General features: G+C 60.2%; 2 protein-coding genes across 5 annotated transcripts in view; both read right to left on the bottom strand.

The window, feature by feature from the left end:
* The window catches only part of LOC140915101 (prominin-1-A), a 59,368-nt gene extending 48,507 nt beyond the window's left edge, over positions 1–10,861 (bottom strand). For both annotated transcript variants that reach the window (XM_073354585.1, XM_073354584.1), the window contains exons 1-2: positions 10,773–10,861; positions 8,389–8,998 (exon numbers count right to left, since the gene is read on the bottom strand). In XM_073354585.1, coding sequence (XP_073210686.1) covers positions 8,389–8,416 — 28 coding nt within the window. In that variant the 5' untranslated portion in view covers positions 8,417–8,998; positions 10,773–10,861. The remainder of the gene's footprint in view (positions 1–8,388; positions 8,999–10,772) is intronic.
* Positions 10,862–17,269: 6,408 nt separating this feature from the next.
* Positions 17,270–27,319, bottom strand: part of LDB1 (LIM domain binding 1) — a 47,498-nt gene continuing 37,448 nt past the window's right edge. For 2 of the 3 annotated variants that reach the window (XM_073354586.2, XM_073354588.2), the window contains exons 4-11: positions 26,859–26,934; positions 26,465–26,567; positions 25,694–25,866; positions 25,075–25,197; positions 24,633–24,716; positions 23,894–24,017; positions 23,352–23,500; positions 17,270–20,227 (exon numbers count right to left, since the gene is read on the bottom strand). In XM_073354586.2, coding sequence (XP_073210687.1) covers positions 19,997–20,227; positions 23,352–23,500; positions 23,894–24,017; positions 24,633–24,716; positions 25,075–25,197; positions 25,694–25,866; positions 26,465–26,567; positions 26,859–26,934 — 1,063 coding nt within the window. In that variant the 3' untranslated portion in view covers positions 17,270–19,996. The remainder of the gene's footprint in view (positions 20,228–23,351; positions 23,501–23,893; positions 24,018–24,632; positions 24,717–25,074; positions 25,198–25,693; positions 25,867–26,464; positions 26,568–26,858; positions 26,935–27,319) is intronic. The other variant, XM_073354587.2, reaches the window with a different exon arrangement.

A 27,319-nucleotide genomic window follows, 5' to 3' on the forward strand; every position in this document is an offset into this window, starting at 1 on the left:
CAGGAGGGTTTGGGTCTGAGGGACCAATTTGATGGGAAACAAGTGGAGCAGGCAGAGTCCAGGCAGGCGCCTTTGTCCGGTGTCTTTGCACTGTTGGTTTCCTGAGCAGATAGCAGCAGCCAGTTTCCAGGTCATAGGAGTCAGGGCACGTCCACATTTCACATTTCGGGCGGGTTTGGAGTATCCACATTAAATGATCTGTAACTGCTGTCATGTGAGCGGCATGTCCACACTGAGTTGGTGTCCGGGATTCAGGCCTTTTTGCTTCATCGCATTGCAGCCACGCAGCCCTTCGCTGCTTCGAAACAAGCACTCTAGGCAGACAGCCCCCGGTGCGCTGCTCCGCCATGAGGCTGTATGCGCTTTGGGATCTTTTGGTGCTGTTCATTGTGGGATGTCTACTGGAAGGCAATTCTGGGGCTTGGGGTTGAACTAAATAATTCCCGTAGGCAGCAGGTTTATATACAACACACAAAAGGAAGTATTTCTTCACACAACACAGTCAGCCAGGAGAACTCCCTGCCAGAGGATGTTGTGAGGGCCAAAACTATAACAGGGTTCAAAATAGGACTAGATAAATTCAGGAAGGATAGGTCCATTGATGGCTGTTAGCCAGGATGGGCAGGGATCATAGAATCATAGAATCATAGAATATCAGGGTTGGAAGGGACCCCAGAAGGTCATCTAGTCCAACCCCCTGCTCAAAGCAGGACCAATTCCCAGTTAAATCATCCCAGCCAGGGCTTTGTCAAGCCTGACCTTAAAAACCTCTAAGGAAGGAGATTCTACCACCTCCCTAGGTAACGCATTCCAGTGCTTCACCACCCTCTTAGTGAAAAAGTTTTTCCTAATATCCAATCTAAACCTTCCCCACTGCAACTTGAGACCATTACTCCTCATTCTGTCATCTGCTACCATTGAGAACAGTCTAGAGCCATCCTCTTTGGAACCCCCTTTCAGGTAGTTGAAAGCAGCTATCAAATCCCCCCTCATTCTTCTCTTCTGCAGGCTAAACAATCCCAGCTCCCTCAGCCTCTCCTCATAAGTCATGTGCTCCAGTCCCCTAATCATTTTTGTTGCCCTACGGATGGTGTCCGTAGTCTCTGTTTGCCAGAAGCTGGGAATGGGCCACAGGGGATGGATCCCTGGATGATTCCCTGTTCTGTTCATTTCCTCTGGGGCACCTGGCGCTGGCCACTGTCAGCAGACAGGATCCTGGGCTAGATGGATCTTTGGTCTGACCCAGTCTGGCTGCTCTTACGGCGCATGATCCTTGTTTCATCCCATCATCCAGCTGCTTTTGGTGACCCGCCAGTGCTATTTTCCAAGCATGCTGGGGCCGCGTCAGAGAAGCATCGGCAGCCGCCAGCTTCTCTGCAGTCACACGGGTATGTCAGGACTACGTTGGTAAAGCCACCGGAGGAGGAAGAGGCTGAAATCAAAGAGACGCTTCTAGATCTGCTCGGCCAGCTGGCACTGGATTTGCGGCAGACCCGGGCTGCCCAGAACTGCTGGCTGTCAGAGACTGCTCTGCTAGCCCTGTGCAGAGTTCACCCTCATGTGGAGAAGCATGCGGCCATTGCTATGCGGAAGCTTGTCAGCCCGGCTTGCTGCTAGCCACGGAAGTGAGTCATCAAGCTGGGCACTGCACAGGAGCTGTGCCAGGGATTTCCCTACACCCCCCCTATGGAGATGTTTACCCCCCCTGTATTTCCCCAACACCTCCCTCCCCACCAGTTTTCTGAACTACTTACATGAAGTGTTGCCAATTTAGTGATTGTTTGGAAATGTGAATTAAAATTGAAACATTAATACACACTTTAAAAGCATACACAGTGTATGATAAAATACGTGAATCTGAAAAGGTATCGTAGATTTGAAAAGTAGGAACATAGACTAGCTTTCTTCTACAGGAAGTTTATGACAATGTCAGTGCATTCATTTCGGTGATGTGGGCCAACCTAATAATTTCAAATGATGATTTGTAAGCAAAGTCTAAACGAGCTCTCCCTGACAGCCAGTGATGAGCTGGGGGCTGGGGGGAAAGGCTTCAGGACCAGACTGTATTTACATTCACACCTCATCTACCCAGGTATCCAGCAAACAGAGCTGTGTTGCCCAAGTGATAGATTTTGGCTGGGGCTGGGTTACAAATCACTTGAATGGGGGGGGGTTGGGGGGGGAAGAAATGTTGTTATTCTTATTGTAGGAGTAAAGGGCAGTAGAACCGTACTTAGCCTTGATGGTCTGCCCGAGTCCCAAGTACTGTTTGACGGGCCCCTCTCCACTGTTTAAGGACAGAGCTGATTAGGCTCCATAGCGAGTCTTTTGTTCTGCTCAGTGACCACTACAGCTGAAATCACTGAGAATCAGGTCTCAGGGCTCAGACCGGCTGGGGGACCGTGTTTCTGTGGCAGAGACGGCCCAGTCTGCACCAGCAGCGAGGTTCCCCACTGAGAGCTCGGCTGAAATCACTGAGAATCAGGTCTCAGGGCTCAGACCGGCTGGGGGACCGTGTTTCTGTGGCAGAGACGGCCCAGTCTGCACCAGCAGCGAGGTTCCCCACTGAGAGCTCAGCTGAAATCACTGAGAATCAGGTCTCAGGGCTCAGACCGGCTGGGGGACCGTGTTTCTGTGGCAGAGACGGCCCAGTCTGCACCAGCAGCGAGGTTCCCCACTGAGAGCTCGGCTGAAATCACTGAGAATCAGGTCTCAGGGCTCAGACCGGCTGGGGGACAGTGTTTCTGTGGCAGAGACGGCCCAGCCTGCACTCGCCGCGAGGTTCCCCACTGAGAGCTCGGCTGAAATCACTGACAGCCGGTGGAACCTCAAGAGACCCACTGGCTGAGGTCACAGTGGAGGTGGCAGCCGAAGGTGACGGCGCAGGGCCATGGGGGACAGAGCGGTGGAGTGAACGGGGGCACAACGAACAACAGAGGCCAGAGCGAACCGTGAGCAGCTGGAGGAACGAGCAAGGCGCCTTCTTGCCCCCCACCTGGGAGGTGAACTCAGGCGAAAGCACCTCTGAACTCTGAGTCCCCACTGACCAAGGACAACACCGGTGAGTGTTCATGAGGCTGGTAAGAATGCTGGAGACACAACACATGCGAACAAACATGGCCGTGGCATCCTACTTGCTGTTTAGGCAAGAGATGCCACACGCCGGCAAACTGGAGGCCAATGTTAAGTGCATTGACACGTGTTCATCCTGAAGCTGAACACTGGTTCCGAACAAGACCAGCAAATGCTCACTGCCTTTCTGCAAGAAACTCAGCTGCCTGGCTAGACGCATGCGCTGCAACAGTGAAAGGCTCAACAGTAGAAAAAGTGAAGACCTCTCTGACCACGTTCAAAAATTTGCTTACATGGCTGATGAATGCACCAGTGCAAATGGGCATCAAGTATTAAGTCATTGTGTACGTTATCTTGATGTCAGCAGTAGGCCAGTAGATGCATTTCTAGATGTTCAAGTTATAGAGGACAGATTGGCTGCAGCTGTGACAACCCACATCTTAGAAGAGTTAAATGCTCGTCAGTGGGCCCCCAAAGAGATGGCTGCTTGTGCATTTGATGGAGCTGCAAACTTCTCTGGAAGACAGGGTGGAGCACAAGCTTTGCTCAGAGAAAAGCGTAACCCTAGTCTCTCCTATACACACTGCAGAGGCCACCTACTCCAACTAGTGCTAGTACGAGCTGCGGACTCTTCAAAAGACATTAAAAAAGCTATAAATTTAATGTCTTCATTATATTCTTTTTTCAGCAAGAGTCCAAAAAGACTGAATATCTGGAAAATATAGAAGATACAGTGGGACTGAAGCCCAAATTAGTCTAACTTGGGAAAACTCTCTGGCTTTCTCATGAGCAATCCTTGGCTATTATCTTAAAATTACTCCAGCCATTATTACTGGCTTTGGAAAGTATCTACCAAGATGGGATGGATCTAAATAGTGAGGCTGATGGATTACTTTTGCTACTACGTTCAAAGAAGACTATCGCCATTCTCTCTCTTGTAAGTCTACTGTTGAAACCACTTGGGTCATTAAACAATGTCATCCAGGCATCTGCTACTACAGAGTTGTGCAAAATTATAACAAGAAACCAAGAAGGATGTAGATGTCGTGCTTCATAGAAGGCTTGAGTAGCCAACTTTAATTTGTGTGATGATTTTAAAATCTAATCAAATGGTTATGAAACATTTTTCAGTTTTTACTACGGTGCCATACAGCCCACCTTCACCTTCACGGTCTCACCGCTCATCGGACCTGATCCCCCCGCAAATTTGAACACCCTTCCTAATTTCAATTCCTGGGGAAAACACTGAGCTGTGCCCAGGGTACCCCTGAGTTTGCACGACTGGGCTTCCTTAATGGCACTGCGGTTGCTGGTGGGCTCCATGTGCCTCTTCTCTGCCCCACACGCTCTGCCTCACAACATCAGGAGAACAGCTACTTCTCCCTGGTGCTGCAAGGCCTGGACAGGGACCCTCCCTGCCTGGGTCTCCGGCTGTGATTCAGGGACTCCAGGCCTGGGGCCACCTTGGGGTTCACCAGCTCAATGAGACCCTGGGCTGCAGGATCGGCCAGGGTGTTGACAGCGGAGTCCGCACAGCAGTGGGATCTCTTGCAAACCCCCAGTCTCCGCAGACACCATGAGCTCTCCCCAAGAGGTCCTGTTCCTGTTCTCCTCACACTGATAGCCCCGGGCTTGGGCCCTGGCTTAGCTCCTCTCACCCCCTCTCCTGCCAATGTTCCAATGGGCGACCCGTGCCCAGTCAGCTGGGCCTGGACACCTCTCTCCAGAGGACAGGGCAGCCCGAGCCCTCAGCATGAGGCTGGGCAATGATCAGGTACATGAACACCCCGCATGCTGGAATGGCACAGGGCAGCACCTGGGCGCGGACCAGCATCCAAACAGTGCACGACAGCCAGTCTGGATGGCCCCAGAGCGGGAGACAGCACTCCGGTGACGAGACAGGCAGTGCGGGGTCGCAGGAAGAGCACTTGGCAGCTGTGCAAGACCGCCAAAGCGGAGGTGTTAACGCACATTGTGCTTCACAACAACCGCTGTGCCTGGCCACATGGCACTTTAATGCCAAGTAACTCAAGTTAGTCTGCAACAAACTTCACGTAGCCACGTCCCTGCCCGGCCTGCCCCGAAACCCCAGTCCCAACTCCCCGCGTCCCTGCCCGGCCTGCCCCGAAACCCCAGTCCCAACTCCCCGCGTCCCTGCCCGGCCTGCCCCGAAACCCCAGTCCCAACTCCCCGCGTCCCTGCCTGGCCTGCCCTGAAACCCTGCTCCTGGCTCCACACATCCCTGCCTGGCCTGTCCTGAGACCCTGCTCCCAGTTCCCTGTGACACTGCCAGACCTGTCCAGAAACGCCACTCCCGGCTCCCTGCCAGACCTGCCCCATAACCCCGCTCCCGCCTCCCTGCCCGGAAACCCAGCTCCCCGCATCCCTGCCCAGCCTGCCTAGAAACCCGGTTCCCTGCGTCCCTGCCCGGCCTGCCCCGAAAACCCGCTCCCGGCTCCCCTCGTCTTCCTGGGGGGCTTCAAAGGGCTTCCCCAAGGGGCTTGTGCCCTGTTTTGCTGCTTTGTGCAGGAGCGAGGGGAACAGGAGGTTCAGAGCACGGTTCTGGCCTGTGTTCTCCCCAGAGCTGGGCGGGCGGCTCTGCCTTGGCCTTGCGGGCAGCTCCGGCAGGGTTCAGGGACCTGCGCTGTGAGCTCTGGCGGGACCTTCAGCCTCCTGGCTGCCAACTGCTGCTGCGGCACCAGCACCTGTGGGCGTTACAACTCCCGCACGCAGCGTGTGGCTGCTCCCCTCTGCCCTGAGCGCCACACCGCCCTCATCTGCGAGACCCCCGACTCCCACCCTCCAGCTTCCCACCCCTCCAGCACCCACCATCCTCCATGTGTTCTCCCCCCCACCCCCCGGTCCCCTCCCCGACGCCCTTTGCCCTGTCTCTCCCCCCACCCGGTGCCATCTGCAGGAGCCCCAAGTGCCCCCCAGCCACGTTAACGAGCCCCCTGCTTCCCCTCCCTGCCCCCCCAGCATGGCATAGCACCAGGAGCCTCGTGGGGTAGGGACCATGCCTCGGTGCCCAGCTAACATGCCCAATCTGTTCCTGGCCCTGCCCAGCTGGTGGCCGGCCAAGGCCCTGTGCTGGCCCGGGAGAGAGCAGCTGATCCGGCAGGGCCTGCTCCTTTGCCAGGGGACTGACCCGTTGAGCAGCCGCAGGGCACTCAGGGCACCGCCCGTGCGGCTGGTGCGTGCCCAGGGCCTGGGTTGTGTCTCCCACCTGATCGGCTGCTCCGACCCCATCGTGACGCCTGTCAGGAAGCCACGCGGCACCCGGCTCTGGTCTCGCCCGCAGGCTCCTGGTTCCTCTGGACAGTGCTGCGAAGGGGTTCCTGGCCCCGGGAGCAGGAAGTGAAGTGGGGAGGGTGACCGGGGCTGCCCCCTGCTCCAAAGGTGACAGAGGGGCCTCCTCGGGGTTTGTGTCGTGCAGATCCTCAGCCTCAAACCCACCTTGGAGGGACCACGGCCCCAGGAGCGGCACATGGGGGCTGCGCCAGCCTCGGCCGGAAGTCTGGGCCCTGCAGGGAGGGCTGGATTCCTGCCCCCAGAGCCAGGCCACAGGGGGCCCTGGGCCAACTCCCCAGCCCGCCCCGTTCTCTCTAGGCCACCCTGGGGGTGGCCGGGTCCCAGCTTCGCCCCCAGAGCAAGCGGGCAGGACATGCTCTGCCCTGGCATGCAGGCCTCGCAATCACACCTGCCCGAGACGAGCCCGTCTCTCCCACCCCCATCTCGGGCATCCCGGGCACTGGGGCCGGGGCCTGCGGCCTGCGTCTCCCCCAGCTAATGGGACACCAGTCGCTGCCACGCCCCGGGCCCCGAGCCCCGCTTGGCCCTGGGGAGGGCGGAGGCTCCTGGCGGCTGCACCCCGCCCTCCTGGGTCTGGCTCCCCGGGGATGGGGCAGGATCACCGTTCCCCTGGCCCAGGGGCGGGGGTCTCCCTGGCCCAGTGGGGCTGGCCTGGGGCCGGTCTGTCTCCAGAGGCAGGAGGGGGGATTAGGCCCTGGAACGAGCAGCAAAGGAGTTCCTGGCCATGTTGCTAAGGAAACGAACCCCGCGAGGAAGCCCCTGGGCTGGCCGAGGGCCGCGTTCGCCCCCTGCCCCCATGGCACAGCGGCCACAGGTGCCACCCAGGACAGCAGGAGCAGCCCCTGGGAGCCTGGGGGGGGCCACATGGCACCTCCACCAAGCCGGGCCTGCCTGGACACCGGGGAACCCCACCCCTCGGCCCCCCATCCCTCGACCGCGAGGCTCACGGGGGGTGCTGGCTGGGCGTGGGGGTGGATCTCCTTGGGGCAGGAGATGGCCTAGGGCAGGGGCTGCTGAAAACCCCTGGGGGGGCAACCACTGCAGGCCGGGCACGGCCCCCTGCCCCTCTCACCCAGGGCAGCTCGGCGCCCCCGACCCTGCGCAGGGACTCACTGCAGAGGGGGCAGCTTCAGGCGTCGCAGGTGCCCTGGCCTGAACCAGTCCGATGCCCCCGAGAACTGGCCAGGCGGCCCCGGCCCCCGGGGGTGGAGGTGAGAGGCTTGGGATGAGGGCTGGTACCATCCTGGTGGGGGAAGGGTGGGGGAGCTGGGGGGCTTGTCCCCCCAACCACCAGCACCCTTCCCCCCCGTGCCCAGGGTTATGCAGCGGCTCCTCTCCCCGCCGACCCAGCTCGCAGCTCTCAGGCCGGCCCAGCTCGGGTCAAGGACGGGACTTCACAGCCTCCGGTCTCCCGCTCTCCCTCAGGACCCGCTGTGGCACTGGTAGGCACCCAAGGGCCTGGGAGCGTCAGAACAGACGAGCCCGGGGGCGTGTCCATCCAGTACCAGACGCCATGGCCTTGGGGATGAGTCTTGTCCCTGCTCCTGCTACCCCTCCTGCTCCAGGACAGAACCCCAGCTGCTCCCGCCCCGCCCCACACCCTGCCTGTGGGGCTAGGCCCCACTGGTGGGAGCCATTCGGCCCCAGTCATCCCAGTCTCTCAAAGGTCATTACTGCTTCCTGCCCAACGTCTGGGCCCCTCCTCCAGCCTGTCTCCCCTTCCTATGGGAGACTGCACCAGTGCTATCATGTGCCCATCACCGCAGTATCCGGGCACTCCCTGCACCTGCCTCGCAGCTTAGCACGCCTTCCCTGCTGCCTCTATTGCACCGTGTGCACGGCCCAGCTCTTCTACTGGTGGGCTGGAGGCCCCCGTCCCCGCCCTGGCCCAAGCCCCCTGCAGCACCAAGCCCGGGTGGGCGCTGGGGAATGAGGAGAAGAAAGACAAGGACTGCAGCAGCTCAGGGCAGCGCCGCCAAACAGCCAGAGGGAAAAGAGAGTTACCTGTTCCGTAAGGTGTTCTCACATCCATTCCATGTTAGGTGCGTGTTCGCCGCATGCTGGACGTTTTTCCCTCAGCGGTGTCTGTAGGGGACCGGTTCTGGTGCCTTCTGGAGTGGCACCCCCATGCCGCGGTATAAGGGGCGCCGCTGGCTGCCCCCACCCTCAGTTCCTTCTTGCCGGCTCCGACAGAGGGGCAGGAGGGCAGGTCATGGAATGGATGTGAACGACATCTCGAAGAACACCAGTTACAGAACAGGTAATTGTCTTTTCTTCCTCCAGTGCTTGCTCATGTCCAATGTAGGTGACTCCCAAGCAGTGCCACCGGAGGCAGGTAGGGGTTCATGGACGTGTGGATTACAACACAGCTCTGCCGAACCCAGCGTCATTGCTGGCTTGCTGGGTGATGGCTTAGTGCACTGGGAATGTGTGCACCGAAGACCATGTTGCAGCCCTGCAGATGTCCTGGATTGGGACGTGCGCCAGGAAGGCCGCTGAGGACACTTGAGCCCTGGTCGAGTGAGCCTTCACTATAGGCAGCAGGTCTGGATGCAGGTGGTGATCCAATTTGAGATGCTCTGCGAAGACACTGGGAGGCCCTTCATTCTGTCCACTGTCATGACAAAGAGCTGGTGTCATAAATATAAAGGGAAGGGTAATCACCTTTCTGTATACAGTGCTATAAAATCCCCCCTGGCCAGAGGCAAAACTCTTTCACCTGTAAAGGGTTAAGAAGCTAAGATAACCTCGCTGGCACCTGACCAAAATGACCAATGAGGGGACAAGATACTTTCAAATCTGGTGAGGGAAACAAAGGGTTCTGTCTGTCTGTGTGATGCTTTTGCTGGGAACAGATCAGATATGCAAGCCTTCCAACTCCTGTTAAGTTAGTAAGTAATCTAGCTAGAAAATGCGTTAGACTTTCTTTTGTTTAATGGCTGGTAAAATAAGCTGTGCTGGAGGGAATGGATATTCCTGGTTTTGTGTCTTTTTGTAACTTAAGGTTTAGCCTAGAGAATCATAGAATCATAGAATCATAGAATATCAGGGTTGGAAGGGACCCCAGAAGGTCATCTAGTCCAACCCCCTGCTCAAAGCAGGACCAATTCCCAGTTAAATCATCCCAGCCAGGGCTTTGTCAAGCCTGACCTTAAAAACCTCTAAGGAAGGAGATTCTACCACCTCCCTAGGTAATGCATTCCAGTGTTTCACCACCCTCTTAGTGAAAAAGTTTTTCCTAATATCCAATCTAAACCTCCCCCACTGCAACTTGAGACCATTACTCCTCGTTCTGTCATCTGCTACCATTGAGAACAGTCTAGAGCCATCCTCTTTGGAACCCCCTTTCAGGTAGTTGAAAGCAGCTATCAAATCCCCCCTCATTCTTCTCTTCTGCAGGCTAAACAATCCCAGCTCCCTCAGCCTCTCCTCATAACTCATGTGTTCCAGTCCCCTAATCATTTTTGTTGCCCTTCGCTGGACTCTCTCCAATTTATCCACATCCTTCTTGAAGTGTGGGGCCCAAAACTGGACACAGTACTCCAGATGAGGCCTCACCAATGTCAAATAGAGGGGAACGATCACATCCCTCGATCTGCTCGCTATGCCCCTACTTATACATCCCAAAATGCCATTGGCCTTCTTGGCAACAAGGGCACACTGCTGACTCATATCCAGCTTCTCGTCCACAGTCACCCCTAGGTCCTTTTCCGCAGAACTGCTGCCTAGCCATTCAGTCCCTAGTCTGTAGCGGTGCATTGGGTTCTTCCGTCCTAAGTGCAGGACCCTGCACTTATCCTTATTGAACCTCATCAGATTTCTTTTGGCCCAATCCTCCAATTTGTCTAGGTCCTTCTGTATCCTATCCCTCCCCTCCAGCGTATCTACCACTCCTCCCAGTTTAGTATCATCCGCAAATTTGCTGAGAGTGCAATCCACACCATCCTCCAGATCATTTATGAAGATATTGAACAAAACCGGCCCCAGGACCGACCCTTGGGGCACTCCACTTGATACCGGCTGCCAACTAGATATGGAGCCATTGATCACTACCCGTTGAGCCCGACAATCTAGCCAGCTTTCTACCCACCTTATAGTGCATTCATCCAGCCCATACTTCCTTAACTTGCTGACAAGGATACTGTGGGAGACCGTGTCAAAATCTTTGCTAAAGTCAAGAAACAATACATCCACTGCTTTCCCTTCATCCACAGAACCAGTAATCTCATCATAAAAGAGAGATTCTCTATGTTTTGAATCTGATTACCCTGTAAGGTATTTACCATCCTGATTTTACAGAGATGATTCTTTTCCCTTTTCTTTAACTAAAATTCACTCCAGGTCCTTTAGGAACCGGATAGACATCTCATACGAGAACTCCAATTTACCTGGACACGCAGGTGGAAGGCCGATATGGCTGCCAAGTGCACCTTGATCGATGAAAGCATGAGGCCTTGGTGCTTTAGATGGAGCAGGTAATCCAGGATGGACTGCAGAGATGACTGGTCGGGGAGATGCTACGCTCCAACGCCCAGCAGGAGAACCGCTCCCACTTTGCCAGGTAATTGCTCTGGTGAGGGACTTCCTGCTTTTCAAGAGAACCTGTTGTCCCTGGCTAGAGCAGGTCTGCTCCTCTGGATTCAGCCACACAGCAGCCAAGCCGCGAGGTGAAGAGAGGGAAGGTTTGGGTGCAGGTACCAACGTTGTCCTGCGAGAGCAGGTCCAGGCGGCTGGGCAGTGGCCATGGGGCAGTGGCCAGGTCCATGAGTGTGCTGAACCAGTGCTGGCGGGGCCGCGCTGGAGTGATCATAATGACTCGCGTCTTGTCCCTTTTGATTTTCCATAGGACCCTGCAGATCAGCAGAATCGGTGGGAATGCGTACATCATATCCTCCGCCCACGACAGGAGAAAGGCCCCTGAGAGGGTGCCCCTGCTGAGGCTTCGGAGACAGCACTCTCTCAGGGTGGTGAGCACTCCCTCACTCACCACAGCCGGGGCCCCACTGCTCCTCAGCCTGGCCAGCTCCAGTTCGTGCTGTCTTTGTTTCTCCTTCTCCTGACGTTCCCTCTCCTTCTCCTCATGTTGACGTTGTTCCTCCTGCTCATGTTGACGTTGTTTCTCATGATCCTCCAGCTCCCTCATTTTCATCTCCCTCTCCCATTCCAGCCGCATCCGCTCCAGGGATGGGGAGCTCCGCCGGGAGGATCCCCTGCTGGCTGCCGGGGTCAGGGTGCCCTCAGTATTCGCTGGGCTTCCCCCAACCCCTCCCCTAGGCATAGGTAGGAAGGGTCTCGGGATGTCCTCGGCAGCAGTCTGACCCCTCCCAGCCCGGTCAGGCCCCAGGGCCCACGCTGCGTCTGCCGGGCGGCTTCCCTCAGGGACAGGGATCGGGTCATCCAAGCGATCCCTCTCCTCCAACTGGGCAATCAGCTGTTCCTTGGTGGACCTCCCGATGCGCAGCCCCCTCTGCCTGCACAGCTCCACCAGGTCGCTCTTAAGGCGTTTAGCGTACATCTCCCTGCTGGCCACTCGCAGGCCGGGCAGCTTCCCACGGTTTCCAGGAAAAGCCCTTAGTGTGCCAGTCCTTCTTGAGGTCACCACCTCTTTGCCAGGGTCGAGCTGCAGACTCCTCCGCCCCTGGGACCACTCGCTGCAATCCCCTGGGGGACCCTGTTACTGCAAAAGTCCTTCTCTCTGGTCACACACTCCCAGGGGTTAACCGCCCCCTGGAAGACTCTTCAGCACGCCTGGTCCCCGTCAATCCCCCTTCGTTTTACTGTTCTCCAGTCACTTACTGCAGGAAGCGCCATTCACGGGGTGCAGTACATCCCACCTCTACCACCAGTTATCACAGAGTGTGGGGGAGTCCGGGCCCTGCACCCCTCTTCCTGGGATTCACTGAGACTCTCAGCCAGCCAGTAAAACAGAAGGTTTATTGGACAACAGGAACACAGTCCAAAACAGAACTTGTGGGTACACCCAGGACCCCTCAGTCAAGTCCTTCTGGGGGAGCAGGGAGCTTAGACCCCAGCCCTGGGGTTCCCTGTGTTCCTCCACCCAGCCCCAAACTGAAACTAAACCCACGCAGCAGGTTCCCTGCTGCAGCCTCTGTTCACATTCCTGGCAGAGGTGTCACCTCCCCCTCCTGGCTCAGGTGACAGGCTCTCAGGTCTCCCATCCCCAGGGCACATTCCCAGGTCAACCCTCCCCCCCTCCCTGCTGAGTCACATCATCACAGGGAGGTCTAGGTTGGATATTAGGAAAAACTTTTCACTAGGAGGGTGGTGAAGCACTGGAATGGGTTACCTAGGGAGGTGGTGGAATCTCCTTCCTTAGAAGTTTTTAAGGTCAGGCTTGACAAAGCCCTGGCTGGGATGATTTAATTGGGGATCGGTCCTGCTTTGAGCAGGGGGCTGGACTAGATGACCTCCTGAGGTCCCTTCCAACCCTGATAGTCTATGATTCTATGACATGGTATTTACACTCTGCCCGCTTCGAGTTGGGGGGCAGCGATGAAGGCGCCTGCCACAGGGTTTTTCTGATCTTTGCCACCCCTTCATGTACCGGAAATGCCACCCTGGCTGGGCAGCCGAGCTTAAAACATCAAAGAGGGAGTCCAGAGGCTCCACCAACTCCTTGGCCTCCAGCCCCCGGTTTGAGGCGACCCTCTGTGAGCCTTGGCAGCATCCTGGAGGACCGGAGGAGAGGACCCCGTTATCACCTCACCAGGTGAAGATGATGACGAGGTGGATATCAACGGGTCTGTCGCCTCTGCAGCCTCCACCATGGTAGCCTCAGCTGAGGCTGGGGGTCCCTGAGGAGCCGGCTCTATGCCCATATCTGAGTCAGGGCGGGCAGGAGACCATCGCCGACCTCTTGGCGGATGCTCCCGAGTCCCTGCAATGGCTGGGGAAACCCCTAGGGGTTCCAGAGTGCCATGGGGCCAGCCACTGGCCCTGACACCATGCTACTGCCGGTGGTCCTGCGGGGAACGCTGGGGCCCCCAATGGGTGGCCCGGGCCCGTGGGCAGGCTCTGTTCCTCACTGGCGGAGCCTGAGGAGGGGGATACATGTCTGCGGGACCTGGCTAGTGCTGAGGCCATCTGCCCACCCCGGTCCCGTCGGTGCCGACCCCGGAGCTCCACTGAGGATCCGAGCAAGGGTGATGACTCTCGATGCTGCAGTCCCGGTGACCGACAGCGGCATTCGGCAGATCGGCGATGGTAACCCCACAATCTATGCCTGCCGCGTAATGGGCAGCGTTACTCCATCGAGCAGGAGCAAGTAGACAGCCGTCTTGGGGATTGATACCGCGCCCGCAGCGACCCGTAACAACGCTCCGGCGACCAGCGGCGGGGCTGAGTGACTCGGCTGGCTCGGGTGCTCCCTGCACCGAGGCTGTGGGGACAGGTGCCCCAGCTTCCGCAGGTCTGCGCCCACCCACTGCTGATCGCTGCCTCGCGCCCGAGGGCCATTGCCTGGAGTCTGGGGACCGACGCCGGGAACTCTGGCCTGTCCAGGATCTGGTAGCTCTGCACGGGCGAGCGCTGGCAGGACACACCCTGAGGTGAGGAGCGGTGCCGCACTCAGGGGAGAGTTGGAAGGGTCCTGAGGCAGGTTTATCCCTCGAGCAGGGCACCTCCGTGGCCGGGGTGGGCGGTACCAGTAGGAACAGGATGGCCTTTGCGGCCTGAAAGGCCTCCAGTGTGGATGGCACCGTCAGGCGTCCGGCGTTTCCCAGGGTGGTGGGCGGGGCATGGAGAGGGCTCACCCACTCAACAGGAGCTGGGGCATCACCTCCGTCCGGAGGGGAAGAGCTGCCCCTCGCGGGTCCTTGCTCTCCTCCGGCCCTCTCCTTCCCTTTGAGGGACGTAGGAGAACGTCCCCTCCTGGCCTTTCTTTGCTTTCCGCCAGTCCCGGGGGTGGGGGTCGATGCCGGTCCGAGGCCGGTGCTGGTGGCATGCTCCGCTCCGAGGACACAGTGCTGGGCAGGGGGAGTCTGACCTGGTCGGCCCCAGGGCAGTGCGAGGGCCGACTCCATAAGGAGCACTCGGAGACCAGTGTCCTGCTCCTTTCTGGTCCGCGGTTTGAAACTTTCACTGATGCGACTTGTCGCTAACGTGGGTTTCCCCCGAGCATTTCAAACAGCTCCTGTGGGGGTCGCCAGCTGGCGTGGGCTTCTTGCAACAGTCGCAAGGTTTGAAGCCTGGGGATCAGGGCATGCCCTGTCCCTAGGCTACGTCCCTCCGGGCCTGCAAACTAACGCGAAAGCACGCTAAGGGAACACGAAAACTAACAACTATTAACAGCGACGTTTGCAACGAGCAGTCGAGAGGAGGAAGCTTGCCGAGGCCAGGGGAGCATTCCAGCACCAACGCTGGGGGTAAGAAGGAACCGAGGGAGGGGGGAGCCGGCGGTGCTCCTTACACCGGCGCATACACGCGTCACTCCAGAGGGGCCAGAGCCAGCCCCCTATGGACACCGCTGGGGGGAACCCGGTGCCTGCGGCGAGCACACACCTAACACGGAGTGGACGTAAGCAAGCACTCGAAGAAGTGGATGTGCTCGGCTGCTGCCACTGCTAACCCTCGCAGCTCACCCAGGCCAGCGGCTCTGCAGAGGGGCTTGGGCCCCGGCTGCCCACCTGGCCCACGCCCATGGCAACCAGGCACGTGAGCCAGCAGCTGCATGGGCCAGTAGCAGGCCCAAGCCCCTCGGCGGAGCAGCCTGCCTGCCGTGCTGGCTCCTGGGCGGCCGCGTTTGCCGGCACGCACCGCAATTGCCATTCTCAGCACAGGACGGGTGGAAGCGGGAAACCGAGGGGAGGGGCAGCCCCCTGATCGGCTGGGAACCAAGCTGGGCAGGCCCCTGGCCGTTTGCTTCTTCGAGGCGGGTGTGGCGCCCCCAGAGCGGAGGGGCCCCGTCCCCCTCAGGGGGGCCCCGTCCCCAGGTGCCCACTCCCGCTCAGGCCCGTCTGCACTAGTACGCCTGCCTGGCTGCTGCTACCTCTGCTCCTGCCGGCAGCTGGGTGCATTCGACTCCACGTGCCCCACCCCATGTGCCTGGCACATCCCCATGCCCAGCCTGACATGCCAACCCCTGTGCCCGCCCCAGCTTGCAGCAGTTCTCCTGGTGCCACCCCCCATGGTGCTGGCTCCCCATTAGCTCTCCCTCCCTTTCCACTTCCACTAAGGCTTCCTGCACGGGCAGGCCAGGAAGGCCCCTACCCGTAGATATGGCCCAGCCTTCACCAGCATCGGCTCTGGGGCGGTCGCAGGGCTCTCCTACAGCCGTGCCCCCGAAGGTCAGGCTGCCAGCTGGTCCGGGTCTGGCCCCAGCTGAACTCCACAACGTGTAGCGCCTTGGTTGTGCCCGCGCATCCTGGCACCTGGCTGAGACAGGCCACGCGCCCACGGGCGAGCCGCGCAGGCCCCAAGCCAAAAACCCGCTCTGTTAGCTGCCCAGGGTGGGACGGCTGAGCCATCCCCTCTGCCCGGAGGTGGGGTGCCCTCCCGGCCCAAGGCACCCCGTGAGCCTACAGACGGTGGAGGGCAGCGAGCGTCACCCCTGCACCGCAGCAGGGCCTGGGCTGCGGGGCACACCAGGAGCAAGGATCGTCTGCAATCGCTGGTCTTACATAGAGACACAAACCTCAAAAAGCTGCTGCCCGTAACGATGAAGCCGGCCAGGAAAGGCAAGTGAAGTAGCCACGGGCACGTGCCCACTGGCGTTCCCCGGGGGTTGGCTGGAGGATTGCAGCTCAGAGGGGGAGAGTTCCCAGTCTCTGGGGTTCACCCCCCCCCCCAAGTTCTGCAGCTGCAGGAAGGGCCGGAGCTGCCCAGCGATGGCAAAGGGCTGGCTCAGCACAACGACAACACCCTGCAGCCCACGAGCCCTGACCCCCGGACCCACCACAGCAGCTGGGCCGATGGCTCTGGGGCCGGCGCAGAGCCAGACCCTCGGCCCCTGGGATTTGGGTTCTCAAGGGGCTATTTGTCATGCCTGCCGCTGCCGGCTGGTTCTGGCGAGGACCCTGCCTGCTACTTAGGGCTCAAGCAGCTGGGGCCAGACCCGGACCAGCTGGCAGCCTGACCGGTGGCCATAAGGGGACGGGAACCTCAGCCCCAGGGAGGTTCGGCTGGGGCCAGACCAGGAACCTCAGCCACCGGGAGGCCGGTATCTCACTCGGGCCAGACCGGGAGGCTGCAGCAGAGCTGTGTCGCTCAAGGGGCGCTGGGCTGTGATTCCCCGACTAGCACGCCCGGGCAGGCGAGGCTTACAGCGGCCCAGCTGGGCTTTCACTGGGGCCGCTGGGGGAGCTGCGGGGCTAGCTGCAGCCAGTCTCCGGTGAACACGGGCAGCCCAGCCCTTCTCCAGGCTGCGGTCCCTCCAGCCCCCAGAGCTGGGGGAATCCCAGCAGATGGTCCCCCTGAGGGAAATGGGGTCGAGCTGGTGCAGAGCAGCGGGGCCTGGCTGCAGCCCCTCAGTCACTGCTTCGGGGGGCTAAGCACAGCAGGAGAGCGGTCCAGGGCGATGGGGCCATGTGGAGGGGATGGATGGCAGTAGAAGGCACCAGGCAATGCATTTCGGGGTGCTCCCTGGCTGGGTGAACAGGAACCGGAGAGGAAAACCCTGCTTCCTAATCCAGCGCGTGGGGCCAGGCCCTGAGCTGGAGTCAAGGTGCAAACAGAGCTGAAGTCAAAGAACCTGCAGCAGCCGAGGCCGGGACGTCGGGCTACTGCTCAGCAGTGCTGGGGGCAGGGTAACCCCGGTAAGTGGGGATGTGCCAGCAGGGGCACAAACAGGACAAGGCGCTGGGTCGGCGGGGGTCACCTGCCTCCGGCCCTGAGCGGCTTTTGGAAAGAACAGCCCAGGACAGCGTCAAACCAAAAAGTCATTTTTATTGGTACCGTACATGACCCCAGATTGGCACAAACGAGGCCAACCCTCCCCCCCAAAAGAGGCGGCATTAGAGTGCGCCGGGGATGAGGTGGGGCAGGGCAGGGGGCACGCGTCACCATTTCATGCCAAGCCACAGTAATGGGGAGGTGACAATGGTCCCTCCAGTCACAAAAGGACCCCCCCCCCCTCCATTCAGAGTCCCCAGGCTCCTTGGACAGGCTGGTCCCCATGCTCCATCTTAGCCGAGAAGCCTGGAGAGCCGTGCCCAGGGTGGGAGGGGGAGAAGGTGCCCCCCCAAGAGCATCCAGGCCTCCCGCTCCACACACAGCCTCCTACACGAGCAACACGAAGCTGCCCGGCCCCAGGGAGAGGCGCGAGCCGTGCAACTCGGTCGGCAGAGCCAGGGCAGGGGACGCGCTGGAAGGACACCAGGGCTGCCTGGAGTCTAAGCCAGGTGCCCCGCAGGGGGGGGGGCAGGCTTTCCAATGACTCCCCCAGCCAGAGCGCTTGTCTGGGCCAGCTGCCCGGGGCCCAGGATGGCAGAGGGACGGTGCTGCCCCCTGCAGGACACTTCTCCAATGCGGGGGGCGGCGCTTTCCCCTGGGCCTTGCAAGCAGAACTGATGGGGCTCCCCACCGGGCTCAGATCTGCCCAGGGCCCTCGCAGCAGGAGCCCCCAGCTCGGGACAGGGAAGGAGTCGGGCTGGGGACGCGCAGAGCAGGCAGCCAGCACTGGGAGCCGGGGCCCTTCTGTCCCCAGCCGCCAGTCCTAGGCCCCCCAGAGTGGGTTTGGCCACCGGAAGGCAGGAAGTGGCCCGAGGGGGCAGGGGATGGAACCTACGCTGAGCCCCCATCCCCAGAGGGGGCCACCCGAGGGACCCACAGGGTGACCCGAGAACGGGGTTGGGGGGCACTGGTGTGGGGCAGAGGCACCCCCTGGTGGTCACTGGGAACCAAACACTGCAGGTTCAGCAGGGAAATTCACCGTCTCCGTCGGAGCAGGGGCCTGACCCCAGCCTGCAGCCACTGGCTGGCACGGGGGCACCTTGGGCTGTTAGAGACCTGCTGCCCCCGCGCTCCCCCGCCCTGCCCACAGGGCACCTGCTCTACCACGCTCTGTGCAGCGAGGGGTGGGAGCAGAGAACACCCAGCCCCACATTCCTGCCCATTTCCTACAGGCCCCCCCGCTGCCCACACCAGGCTCAACCAGCCCTGTTGGAGCTGCTCTGCCCTGGCCCCATCCCGGCTGGGCACCCAGCAATTCACCTGCCCCACCGCGGGGTCGTGGGCAGCCATCACCCCTCCCTCAGCAGGGTGCTGGCCAACCACATGGTACCGCCTGTCCCACCCCCCGCAGACACCCCAGGTGTGAACTGGTGACGGCGCCCCCTTCCACCCGCCTGCCTGCTCGGAAGAAGCCGGGGAAGGATTTTCCTTTTAAAAATCATTATTATTCTTCTGGTTTCCCCTAACATCAAAGGAGGCAGCTGCTCTAGTGAGAACACATTGAAAGAACAGGATCATACACCGTCTACAGCGCGGAAATGTACAAGCACGAGGTACACAAACCCGAGGAGGGGGGAGTGGGGACAACAGCACACAAGATTTACATTGAGGGAGGGGTGGGGGGGCTTCCCCCCACCCCTGGAGGGATTAGAAAGGAAGTCTGCAAAGTCTCTCCTTGGTTTGAAGCTCTCTGAACTGTATATAAAACAAGACTCCCAAGAGATCTAGAAGCCTGTACAAAAATCAGGACAGGTTTGGGGGGCAGAAGGAGGGGGGACCAGGGGAAGGGGGGGTTCCATTTTTTTTAAACTTACAATTTTAATATTATTTTAAAAAAAAACAGGTGGGGGCTGGAACCCGGGGCTGCACCGGGGCCCAGGCCGACGCGCGCAGAGCGAGAGGCACGGCACAGAAGCCAGGCGTGGACTTGGGGCGCTTTCCCACTGCGGCCTCTGAGCCTTGGGCCCCTCCTCCCATTCCAGCCCCAGGTTTCAGGGGATTCTCTCCGTCGCGGGTTTCTATATACACAACGCTCCGCCTCGGCCCGCCGCGCTCTCACTCCCGAGGGCAAAACCTCTCCCAGCCAGGCGAGCAGGGAAACGCGGCCGTGCCTGGCTGCCGCTTCCCCAGCCGCCAGACAGGGACGAGCCTCCCGAATGGCTACCTGCCCCAAAGCCCCATCAACCCACACCGCCTACGGCATGCTTGCAGTTGCAAGGGGCCAGCTCAGAGGGGGACGGGAGAAGCAGCCGCTTCGTGGTTGTGGGGCTGGAGCGACGCACTCACTTCGCTCCCCATCGCGGCAGGGCCCTGCAGACGCCCGGCCTCAGTGTACCGCAGCTTGGGGAGGCCCAACCCGTGGTCCTCGGGCGCTTGCCGGCTGCTGGTTTCCCCATCAAAGGAGGGTGTCAGGTAGTAACGGGCGGGAGCCACAGAAGCAGACCCCCCCTCCCACCAGGGCCGGGCTCTCCCACTTGGCAAGGGCAGGACTGGGAACATGGGAGAGGGAATTCAGGCTCTCCCGGGGGGTGGAGTAGAGAGGGGGCCCCATGGGAAAGCAGGAGTGCAGAGAGCGGGGGCAGGGCGGCTGGCAGGGCTAGGGTCTCCACGCCCTGGTACCAGGCAGCGCCGATCCGCTCCCCAGTCCCTTTCCTTTGCAAACGTCCGGGTGGATGGGCCTGGCCGGCGTGGGCCGGGCGGGCCGTTACTGGGAGGCCTGCGACGTGGGGTTCTCCGACTTGCTCTCCTGGCTGGAGGGCGGCTTGCTGTTCCAGGGGCTGTTGGCGCCCAGGGCGGGCGAGTTGTTGAAGCTGTCCTCGTCGTCGATCCCGTTGGCGGCGTCGAACTGCGTGTTCTCCAGCCGGGTGATGAGCCGCTCGTCCTCGTCGCCGAACTCGCCCCCCATCAGCGTGGGCTCGCCCACCACCATCACATCCTGAAAGGGGAGACGGTCCCGAAACATAATCAAGGCAGAGGCAGCCCCGGCCCCCTCTCCTCTCAACGGGACGGGGCTCTAGCCCCGAGTGCCACCTCCTTTCCAGCCACCGCTTCCCTGGGCCCCCACGGCCCCTCTCCCACGGCCCCACGCCCGACGCTGCCAACCTATTTCCGGCAGGATCCCGGCGCGTTACCTGCTGGGCCGTACACAACCTCCCCCAACCCGGGTCACTGCTCAGCTGCGGGCCCCAGAGGTGGGGCTGGGATCCACATGCAGAAAAACCTGAGAGTCTCTGGATTAAGTTTAGAAGCCTGAGCAACAAGGGTGATGTCGTGGTGGGAGTCTGCTATAGACCACTGGACCAGGGGGATGAGGTGGACGAGGCTTTCTTCCGGCAAGTCGCAGAAGCTACTAGATCGCACGCCCTAGTTCTCATGGGCGACTTCAATCATCCTGATATCTGCTGGGAGAGCAATACAGCGGTGCACAGACAATCCAGGAAGTTTTTGGAAACTGTAGGGGACAATTTCCTGGTGCAAGTGCTGGAGGAACCAACTAGGGGCAGAGCTCTTCTTGACCTGCTGCTCACAAACCGGGAAGAATTAGTGGGGGAAGCAAAAGTGGATGGGAACCTGGGAGGCAGTGACCATGAGATGGTCGAGTTCAGGATCCTGACACAAGGAAGAAAGGAAAGCAGCAGAATACGGACCCTGGACTTCAGAAAAGCAGACTTTGACCCCCTGAGGGAACTGATGGGCAAGATCCCCTGGGAGAATAACATGAGGGGGAAAGGAGTCCAGGAGAGCTGGCTGTATTTTAAAGAATCCTTATTGAGGTTACAGGGACAAACCATCCCGATGTGTAGAAGGAATAGTAAATATGGCAGGCGACCAGCTTGGCTTAACGGTGAAATCCTTGCTGATCTTAAACACAAAAAAGAGGCTTACAAGAAGTGGAAGATTGGACAAATGACCAGGGATGAGTATATAAATATTGCTTGGGCATGTAGGAATGGAATCAGGAAGGCTAAATCACACCTGGAGCTGCAGCTAGCCAGAGATGTCAAGAGTAACAAGAAGGGTTTCTTCAGGTATGTTAGCAATAAGAAGAAAGCCAAGAAAAGTGTGGGAGGCAACCTAGTGACAGAGGATGTGGAAAAAGCTAACGTACTCAATGGTTTTTTTGCCTCTGTCTTCACAAACAAGGTCAGCTCCTAGACGGCTGCACTGGGCAGCACAGCATGGGGAGGAGGTGGCCAGCCCTCTGTGAAGGAAGAAGTGGTTCGGGACTATTTAGAAAAGCTGGACGTGCACAAGTCCATGGGGCTGGATGCGCTGCATCCAAGAGTGCTAAAGGAATTGGCGGATGTGATTGCAGAGCCGTTGGCCATTATCTTTGAAAACTCATGGTGATCGGGGGAAGTCCCGGGAAGATTGGAAAAAGGCTAATGTAGTGCCCATCTTTAAAAAAGGGAAGAAGGAGGATCCTGGGAACTACAGGCCAGTCAGCCTCACCTCAGTCCCCGGAAAAATCATGGACCAGGTCCTCAAGGAATCAATTCTGAAGCACTTAGATGAGAGGAAAATGATCACGAACAGTCAGCATGGATTCACCAAGGGAAAGTCATGCCTGACTAATCTAATTGCCTTTTATGATGATATAACTGGTTCTGTGGATGAGGGGAAAGCAGTGGACGTGTTATTCCTCAACTTTAGCAAAGCTTTTGACATGGTCTCCCACAGTATTCTTGCCAGCAAGTTAAAGAAGTATGGGCTGGATGGATGCACTACAAGGTGGGTAGAAAGTTGGCTAGATTGTCGGGCTCAATGGGTACTGATCAATGGCTCCATGTCTAGTTGGCAGCCGGTATCTAGCGGAGTGCCCCAAGGGTCGGTCCTGAGGCCGGTTTTGTTCAATATCTTCATTAATGATCTGGAGGATGGGGTGGATTGCACCCTCAGCAAGTTTGCAGATGACACTAAACTGGGAGGAGAGGTAGATACGCTGGAGGGCAGGGATAGGATACAGAGGAACCTAGACAAATTAGAGGATTGGGCCAAAAGAAATCTGATGAGGTTCAACAAGGACAAGTGCAGAGTCCTGCACTTAGGACGGAAGAATCCCATGCACCGCTACAGACTAGGGACCGAATGGCTCGGCAGCAGTTCTGCAGAGAAGGACCTAGGGGTTACAGTGGACGAGAAGCTGGATATGAGTCAACAGTGTGTCCTTGTTGCCAAGAAGGCCAATGGCATTTTGGGATGTATAAGTAGGGGCATAGCGAGCAGATCGAGGGACGTGATCGTTCCCCTCTATTCAACACTGGTGAAGCCTCATCTGGAGTATTGTGTCCAGTTTTGGGCCCCACACTACAAGAAGGATGTGGATAAATTGGAGAGAGTCCAGCGAAGGGCAATAAAAATGATTAGGGGACTGGAACACATGACTTATGAGGAGAGGCTGAGAAAACTGGGATTGTTTAGTCTACGGAAGAGAAGAATGAGGGGGGATTTGATAGCTGCTTTTAACTACCTGAAAGGTGGATCCAAAGAGGATGGATCTAGACTATTCTCAGTGGTAGCTGATGACAGGACAAGGAGTAATGGTCTCAAGTTGCAGTGGGGGAGGTTTAGGTTGGACATTAGGAAAAACTTTTTCACTAGGAGGGTGGTGAAGCACTGGAATGGGTTACCTAGGGAGGTGGTGGAATCTCCTTCCTTTGAGGTTTTTAAGGTCAAGCTTGAGAAAGCCCTGGCTCGGATGATTTAGTTGGGGATTGGTCCTGCTTTGAGCAGGGGGTTGGACTAGATGGCCTCCAGAGGTCCCTTCCAACCCTGGTATTCTATGATTCTATGCAAACTGGAGTTGTTGCGCTCCGGCAGGACTGGCCCGGGCCCAGCCTGGGATCCCACGTGGCCCCGGGCAGTGGCCTGCCGGCTCTGCCCCAGTGCGTCCCCCCAGCTCAGGCCTGATGCAGGGGAACTGGCCGTCGGGGGCCGGGACATGGAGGGTTCCTGCACATTCAGCCCCCTGGAGACAGGGCTCTATGGGCCCGGCCTGGGCGAGGGCTCCGGGGGCGGCTCGGCAGGACGGGGAAGAGAAATGGAAACGGGATGCTTACAGGTACCTGACTGGACAGGGCGAAGGTGCTGGCCGGACTCTTCTTCTTGCTGCTGCTGTTGTTCGCGTTGCCGCCGCTGGAGCTCATGGTGCTGCCCCCCGACATCTTCCTTTTCCGGCGCTTGCTGGGCTGCTGCCGTGCCGGCTCGGCTGAGAGGGGGGCGGGGGGGGGGGGGCTGTTAACCAGGCTGGGCTGGAGCTGGCTCCCCATCCTCACCCCGAGGGACCCTGCCCAGCCCCCGCTCCCCTTCTCTCCACCGCACTTGCCCGGTTTTCAGCCCCACTGCCCAGGCAGGGAGACCGAGGGGAAGGGACGTGCCCACGGTCACGCTGGGAACGGAACCCAGGAGTCCTGACACCCAGTCCCCTGCAGCCCACGCTGCTCCCTGCCACGCACCCTCAGACCACGCACTCACAGCTGGGGGGGGCGGCCGAGAGCCCCGTCCTGGGTGGTCAGAGACATAACCAGCCCCCCGTCCCCTCCCAGGGCAGGTCTCCCCACCAGCCCCCCACCGCCAGGTGCTACGGGCCCCGGGGTCTCACCTGGCGGCGCCACCATCCGCTGCCACTTCTGGAACAGGCAGGTCTTGAGGCAGTCGCGGGGACTGAGGCTGTAGGTCTTGTGCCGGGACATCAGCTCCTGCATCGGCTCCAGGATCACGCAGAGCTGGGGGGAGGAGAGATTCAGCCACCGCCGCGTCCGAGCCAGCGCCCCCCCCGGGACCCCGGGCACAGCCGCACGCAGCCATCAGGACACCCAGCACCCCTCCCCTCCCCGCCCCAGCCTCTCCCAGGCCCATCTGCACCAGCCCCACGTATCCTCTCCACCGGCCCCCACCACAGGGGCTGGGCTGCCTGCCTAGGTCCCCTGGGCTGCCCCGGTCCCTGTGGGCGCCAGGCTCCAGAGGAGCTGTGCCACGGTAGCAGGCTGGGCTCTGGACTGTCCCCCAGGCGGGTGGGACTCCCCGGGGCAATAACAGGCCACCAAACACTGGGGGGTCCTGGTGGGCATGACAATGTCCTACAACGTGCACAGCTCTTGAATATGCATTGCCATGTTTGCCTGAATACTCCCCCACCCCTTCAGGTCCCCCTCTCCCTGCCCTCAGGTCTCTGCCCACCACGGTGCCAGGAGCTCCAGCTACATCTCTAGGGCTGGGCTCCCCAGGCTGGAGTCCTAGAGCCGCCCCCCAGGGCGATAACCCCAGAGCCCTCGGGCAGGAAGAGTCTGGGGCCCCCGGTGACAGAGCCACGCCCCCCGCCGCGATCCGCACACACGTACCCGGAGGTAGTTGAGGGTGGAGTTGGAGAGCCCGCAGCGGGTGATGTTCTTGGATAACTGGTCCAGCATCTGGGGGTCCTGTGCCTAGGAGCGCAGGGGGACAGGGACACCTCAGCTGCGCTCGGGCTGGGAACGGCACCTGGACAGCTCCAGCCCCCACCCCGCCGGATTTCTGGCCTGCCCCGCCTGTGCGCCCAGGGGAGCCGAGGCTCATCCCCTGTAGGTCTGCAGCCCCCCGGACAGTCGCATGGTGAAGAGACAGCTGAGCAAACAGCGTCGCAGCACACACCGCTCCGGCCCCGGGGGTGGATGTGAGAGTTTGAACTAGTAGGAGAGAGATGCACGTCCTGTCCCGAGGGACTCCTGCCCCGGGCCAGGCTGCAGCCCTGCTGGAGCCTTGGGGCTCAGCCGCGGGGCCATCGGCGCCGAGCCAGGGACTCACGTGCATGGCGAGGATGCTGCGGGGAATGAGCTCTCGATGCTGCCGGATGCTGAAGTGCCACGTCTTTATCCGCATCATGTCGTCGAACATGAACTCCAGGTAGAGCCGCCCCTCCACACACACCTGGGGCGGGGACGAGACGTCAACCCCAAACGCCCCGAGACCCAGCCGAGCCTCCTCCACCCCTCCCCGCAGGATAAACTGCACCTGGCCTCCCACCCAGCATGCAATGCATGGCCGCGCCTTCGGCCTCACCCGCCTGCCTCTTCGTCCACGGTGCCAGGAGACAGGCTTCCCGCGCTGCCAGCCGTGTGGCCCAGACAGACTCCAGTGCCCTGAGCCTACGCAGCTGGCAGCTGCTGGCCCCCTTGCACCAGCGCCCATCTCCCCTTCGCCCGAACACGCTCTGACCTGCCAGCATCTCGGGCTTTAGGGGCAGGCACAGCCATGCAGGGGGTGCCCAGGCTGGCCAGGAACCCCAGATACCCTCTTGCACTGGGCAGTACCCGGCAGCTAACCGTCTCCTGAGGGCCGGCACCGCGGCAGAGCCCAGAGCAGAGCCCAGAGCTCTCCAGCCCTGCAGAGTCCCGAGGGAGCCAGGCCCGGCGCCCGCCCCTACCTGCGTGAACATGGGCTTGCCGTGCTGGGTCACCATGGTGCACTGGTCGCAGTCCAGAGAGACGAAGTTGTTGTGGAAGGACTCCTTGGGATGCTTGAGTACGTAGTACAGCTCCGTGGCACCCCCCTCAAAGATGCTGCGGAAGTAACGGGGAATCAGAGTCCGGCCGATGGCTGCAGCAGGGAGGGGAGAGAGGGAGAAAGAGAGTCAACGCCTGGCTTCCCTGGAGCCCCGGCTCAGCTCGCTGCAGGGCTGTGGTTCAGGCCAGGAACCCCCAGCTACCGCCCTGCCACCCCATCCTCCAGTGCGATGGGCCGGGAGCCAGGCACAGAGGAACCCAGCTCACACGGCAGCCGTGGGGCAGAGGTGAGAAGTGCAGGGCGGGCAGCCTGCAGGACGAGACGTCCCCAGGGCCGCTGTGAGAGGCCGAGCGCCTGCTGGCAGGAAGCCACCCTGGGTTCCCCGCCACTGGCTCCGCTTTGCCTTTGTTTCCCTGTCCCTGAGGCCATACAGGCAGGGTCCTCGCCCCCTGTCCACAGGACTGCGAAGGTGCCCATCACCGTGGTATCGGGATCTGACATGCAGCTCAGCTCTGCCCTGGAGTAACTGTGGGCCAAGCCCGGAACCATGGCACAGACCCAGCGCGGCAGCTGGGGCCCCCTGTCCGGCCCGCACAGCACGTGGCATCGCACTGACCGGCTATCAGCCCTTTCCCAGCTTCATCGGGGCGGGCCCCCGGCCATGCCTGGAGCCGGGCCCCCGGCCACTCACTGTATCTCTTTGGTCCATCCTCCAGGCAGAAGGTGATCGTTAGCATGGCATCGTCCTCAAAGAACTCCGTGGTGAAGGCGTCCCACCAGAGATTGTCACATTCCTGGGGGCGGGAGATGGGCGTGGCGTCACGGCGAGGGGAGAGAAACCACCCCGCCGGGGGACTTGGGACCCTCCATCCTGGCTGGGCTGAGACAGGGAGCGGTAACGCCCTCGGGCCCCTGGAGACCCACAAGGTCTGAGGGGTCCAGGGGCTCCGCCAGTGTGGACACAGGCTGTGTGGCCATTGGGCCCAGCATGCGATGCTCCACCCTGAGGCTACCCACGAGCACCCATGGGTGCTCACCCCCCCGCCCGCCCCAAGGTCCCCCACTTCCCCGCCCCGCCCGCACACCTCTGTCCAGTTCTGCAGCCGCTTGTTCAGCTCGAATATCCTGTAGTCGGTCTGGTTCCCGTACGGCGTGTGCCTCCTGCCAAGCAAGCACAGCGGGGCCTCTCAGTGGGGCCCGGCCATGCCCAGCCCGCCCCCGCCCCAGCCCACCCCAGCCCCCCCAGCCCCAGCCCGCCCCCGCACTCCCCCCCGAGCCTGCCCCCACACTCCCCGCCCCAGCCCCCGCCTGCCCCCGCGCTGAGTGCTCCCATGCAGGGAGGGCAGGACCTGCCCCAGGGTGGCGTGAGCTGTGGACCCAGGACCCTAGGCTGCTCACCCCGAGCAGGGGAGTGGTGCCCCATGGCTCGTTTAGCCCAGGGGTTGGTGTGGGGCTCCAAAGCAGCCTCTCCCCCTCTTGGCACCCGGTTGGGCGGCACCACCAGGGCTCCTGCTGCCTCCCACACCCAGGCGTGAGCCCCCCCAGA

This window comes from Lepidochelys kempii, chromosome 7 (assembly GCF_965140285.1).
Source record: "Lepidochelys kempii isolate rLepKem1 chromosome 7, rLepKem1.hap1, whole genome shotgun sequence".
NCBI classification, from domain to species: domain Eukaryota; kingdom Metazoa; phylum Chordata; order Testudines; family Cheloniidae; genus Lepidochelys; species Lepidochelys kempii.